At 39.6% G+C, this 4759-nt stretch overlaps 1 protein-coding gene across 1 annotated transcript in view; it reads right to left on the minus strand.

The window, feature by feature from the left end:
• Positions 1 to 1775: 1775 nt before the first annotated feature.
• The window catches only part of LOC124892915, a 6162-nt gene continuing 3178 nt past the window's right edge, over positions 1776 to 4759 (minus strand). Inside the window, exons 2-3 of the mRNA XM_047404092.1 lie at positions 2351 to 3127; positions 1776 to 2188 (exon numbers count right to left, since the gene is read on the minus strand). Of these exons, the coding sequence (XP_047260048.1) occupies positions 1776 to 2188; positions 2351 to 3125 (1188 nt within the window). The 5' untranslated portion in view covers positions 3126 to 3127. The remainder of the gene's footprint in view (positions 2189 to 2350; positions 3128 to 4759) is intronic.

Consider the following 4759-nt stretch of genomic DNA (forward strand, 5'->3'; position numbering starts at 1 on the left):
TTTCTGCTCCTAAGACATGAACCACTCCAAGGCTTCGCCACTTAAACTTTGACTGAATAGGCGCATCAATAACGCCTCGTTTTTCCCTATCCCTACCAGTTGATCACAGTACCTTCTCAGATAGGCCAATGGATTTCTGGTACCGTCAAACATCTCAAACTTAGGGACTTTTTACCCATCTGGTAGGTCTACTCTCGGGTGAACACATAAATCGTCATACCCCAAACCGTCGTGTTCCCTATCTCTATGAGACTCTTTGATCCTCATGATCTCTTCCTTCATAGCTATTAAATTCCTTTCATGCTGGGTCCTCTACTCTTTCTCCTTCTCCTCGTAATGATCCATCTCGGGGTTAGGAAGGGGTTCATAAATATCAGGGGATTTGGAAGGGAGGCTTGATTTTGCGAAAAAAAAGAACTTGGTTGGTAAGTGGGGAGGATGTTTTTGAATTTGGAAAGGTTTTGTGGAATTTGTGAGTAGTTTGGTGGAATCAGAGAAGGATTTTGCGGATTTGGAAAGGAATTTGGTGGATTCGGGGATAGATTTGATGGATTTTTCAGGTTTGGGAGTGAATTTTGTGGATTTGGGAATGAATTTTCTTGATTTGAAAATATGTTTTGGGGATTTGAGAATGGATTCGGAGATGGGTTTTGTGGGGTTAAAGATGGATTTTGTGGATGGTAGGCATCTGGGATATTTTCGCGATTAGTGTTTTGGACAAGTGGAGGGGCAGAGACGGATGATATGTTATTTGGCTGATCCCCGAGAATAGGTGTGCTGAGGGGAGGGATTTGGAGTAGAGTCCCGTGTCCTCCTGGAGCGGGGGAATTGATGGTGATAGCCAAGTTAGCCAAATCTTGAGTGCGATTTATTTCCTCTTGAAGCATTTCTAACTTTCTTGCAAGTTCCGCAATCCTTTCATTCTGTTCCGCTATCACATTGTCTCGGATAGTCAGTGCGTTTTCTTCGTCATTTCCTATCATTTTTGAATGATGGTCAGAGGATAGGATTTTGTTCTCTTTCGATCGGGTGAAGTAGGGATGTTCTTCCAGCTTATATCAACACGGAGTAATTTCTATTATCTATAAAGTAAAACAACTCAAAGGCAGATGTGTCAGTTTCCGTATATGATAAGAATGTAAAATATTTGACAGGAAATAACCACATAGAGTTGCTTGATTCATAGCCAAATTCATCCATAGGACATAGTGTATGAACTTGCCTTTGATCCAAACAAACGCACATAAGCACATAAAACAGTTATATCACACAAAAACATTATAATAACGCGTATCCTAGCTGGGGTGACCCTTTTTGAGCCAAGGGTTCAGGCCTAATGATTTTTGAAGAAAATATGTGCTTCCTCGAAGTCAATCCATTAACCCCCAACTCATATAGACACAAAAAAGGGCATAAATGCCTACAAAAGAAAACGAAAAAGGGATACAATCTTTAGGGAAAAAAAGGAAATAACATGAAAGAAGATAAGTTCCCGCACAGGGGAAATAGAAAAACTAGCTACTGGAGGCTCCTTCATCTGCCTTTGCCTTCTTTTACTTGTTTACCTCCTGTGCTATTTGATACCTATTGATGATAAGATGACTCCTGCATAATTATGCCTTGCAGGCGTAAGTCATTTTCCCTATACTATCAAGTTGGGAGGCCATGCTATCATCCAAATCGATTAGACATTGCCTGGCATCATCAGCTTCTTGCCTAGCTCTTTTCAACTCTTCCCTCAACATACATATAGTTAAAGCGTCCTCCATATGTATCTACCGGTGCGCGATTTCACTTTTCTGGAACTCATTTTGTAGCCTGTAGAGCCAAATTTGATGCTCGAATTCTACATCCACAACCCCAGTGGGCACATTTGGTCCCGGAATCAATGCTCCGGCAAGACTCTTTTTCAACCACTCCTTGTAAGTATTGCTGATTTCAGGGTCATGCTCTATATGGAAAGTCACTTCTGTCCACCTTCTTCTTCTCCATCCATTTATCATGTCGTCTTTTAGTAGAGACTCACTTTCATTGTATTCAGTGAAAAACCTAAGCATGGAATCTATTTGTGGTGCCTCCTGCTTGATCTCGAATTGCCTAAGAACTCTGCCAGGATTGTAGGGCCGGGTCCCCCTGAGACCGGGAAGCACTAGGAAAGGCCACTTGCCCCCTCGAATGGTGTATTTCCCTGAACGAAGAGAGTTAATAGACCATTGCACATCTTCATATCTTAATTCCTCGAAAGTCTTAAACCAAAATTCGTGAGATGCTTCCCTTTTGAACCTGTGTAGAAACAACCACATGTCGTGTGAAGCTAGAATATCCACCTTGTTTTATGATCAGGTTGTACCGTTCTCAAATCCTTTACCAAATGCTTCATCATCCACCATTGTAATATAAGGTTGCAACCTTGAAAAGAAACGACTTTCGACTTGAAACCTTCCCAAGGCTTGATATATGTCGGCGACAATCATGGGAGCTAAATTGTGGAATACCTTGGTATAATCGTAATCAACTCCAAAGAAAAGTGCATGGGCCACCGTAACAACCCTTGGATGAATTGTGCCATTTTCCCCCTGTGGGAACACCATGGTTCCGAGTAGACCTACCGCAAACGCAAAGGCTCTCATCTCTTTCCATTTTGTTTCAGACTCAAATTTATGTCCAAATTTGTGGAAGGCATTGAATCTTCCAAACCGATGATACAACTCCCGAAAAGTGATATTTTCTCCATCACGTTCCCCTAGCCAGGTGTCGTCGTCAGTTAAAAATGCCTCTTTGATTGTTTGACGGTCCCACACGGCAGGAACTAAAATGTTCTTATCAGGTTTTTCCTTTCTCTTGAAACATATTTCAATACTCTCATAGCAAATTAACACTTCTTCGATGGTAGGAGTCAATTCCACATCCCCAAAGCGAAACACCATATTCTGATCATCCCAAAAAGTCGTAAGCACGTGGATAATTTCAGGCCAAGCGTCCATTTCGATCAACGAAGACAGGTGCCCGACGTGTGTCCTAATAATTTTTCTCTCATCTGGACCCATGTAAACCCACCACAATTTCAGGTAATCGTCGGGTTTGGTAACCATCTTGAACTTTTCACGGGAATGAAATTGAGCCATATCTACATAAAAGAAGACAAAGATAAGCCTTTCCCCGACCCCAAAGGGTAATGGATTGAATTTAGACAAACATATATTTCTCCAACACATAAGTATGATCCGTCTGTGATTGACTCGGGGACAATAGACATAGGGCAACTTTTCTAATGGGCCCAATACCCCGCTCGGGTATTGGGTCGTCCTAGGCTCATGCCTAAAATAGGGTTTTGGTTTCATTCTATCCTCGGTGTCTAGAGTGAGTTTGAACACTAGTTCTCAAGCGGACAACTTGAGTTTGAAAATAGAAACAGCCATCGGACGACTCACGTGCTAATAAACTGATTGTATTTCCAACATATTTTTGGAATTGATCAATAGGGGTCGGGATACCCACGAAACCCCAAAACAGTTTAAATAATGTAGGAATATGCCATGCAATGCGATAATTAAACTCTACAAAATCGAAACACATGAACACATAAATAGTTAATCAAAAGACAAAATCAAACATTTGGTTAGAACCTAATTAAATTCCCCAGCAAAGTCGCCATTTCTGTTTTGACAAAATTTTGACTTTTGAGAGTCGCCACTTAATTTTGAAAAGGAATTAAGAAACCTTTAGAGAGTTACTTCAAACGATTCAAAACAGAAAAATAGTTTTAAGTTTTAAAGATTCCGAGTAAGTGGTTCCTATTAACGTTTTAGGAAGGTGTTAGGCACCTAAAACGTCCGCTAACTTGCGGTTATCCGGACTATTTGAAAACATCTTTTGATTAACTTCTGAAAAGATTAATTTATTGAAATAGTGATTTGATTTTTTATTTTTTTTAAAAGACTTGTGTAAAATAGATTTAGGCGACTTAGTAGGGATTTTAACTAAGTCTAAATAAAATTAATAATAAAAATAAACACATAAAAGTGGAAGGGAGGAGAAAGTAAAGTATTTAGGCCATTGGGCCCAAATCTATGACACCTGTCCTAGTCTAGTTGGGCTTCCGACCCATTTCTCCTTTCACCTGTCCTATTTCTATGTTTTCGAACCCTTTGGCTCGAGTTTTCGCTTCACCTGTGTTAAGTACAACTTTGGCTTTGAGGCCTAAATGAATGAATAATTAAATAAGTAAAATAAATAAAATAAGGGCATTAATGCTTAAATAAATAAAACGACAAATTAGACTTTCGCATCTTTTTGCCGCTTCAGATATGGGAATTTAACCCATTTTTCTTCTTTTATCATCTTGCGCCCATACGTCAAGTGACTGACTTCGAACTTGGTCTTTGGAATCGGCTAGAAGAAGTGGGTCGCATTGGCCCTCGGAAATATGCAAAGGGAAAGAGTCCTTGTATGACTCGGGGAATTTCCATGTAAAGGACAATAAATAATATTAGCATATGATTGACCAAAGAAAGAGGAAAGAAATTAAAGGAAATTAATGCGGGTTTAACTAAAAATGGCAGCATACGGATCTTCAATAATCAATAAAGTAGGCAAATTCACAAAGGTTGGTATGAGACTAAACAAAGATAGAAGAAGATATAAAGTTGGCAAATACGTGATTAACTAAAGAACTACATGACGCGGATCTTAACTAATCTGTTAGGACATTATTTTCGAAGATGGCAAAACAAATTAAAGAATATAAAGGCAAAGCATA

The sequence above is a fragment of the Capsicum annuum genome, unplaced genomic scaffold (genome assembly GCF_002878395.1).
Source record: "Capsicum annuum cultivar UCD-10X-F1 unplaced genomic scaffold, UCD10Xv1.1 ctg5193, whole genome shotgun sequence".
NCBI lineage: Eukaryota > Viridiplantae > Streptophyta > Magnoliopsida > Solanales > Solanaceae > Capsicum > Capsicum annuum.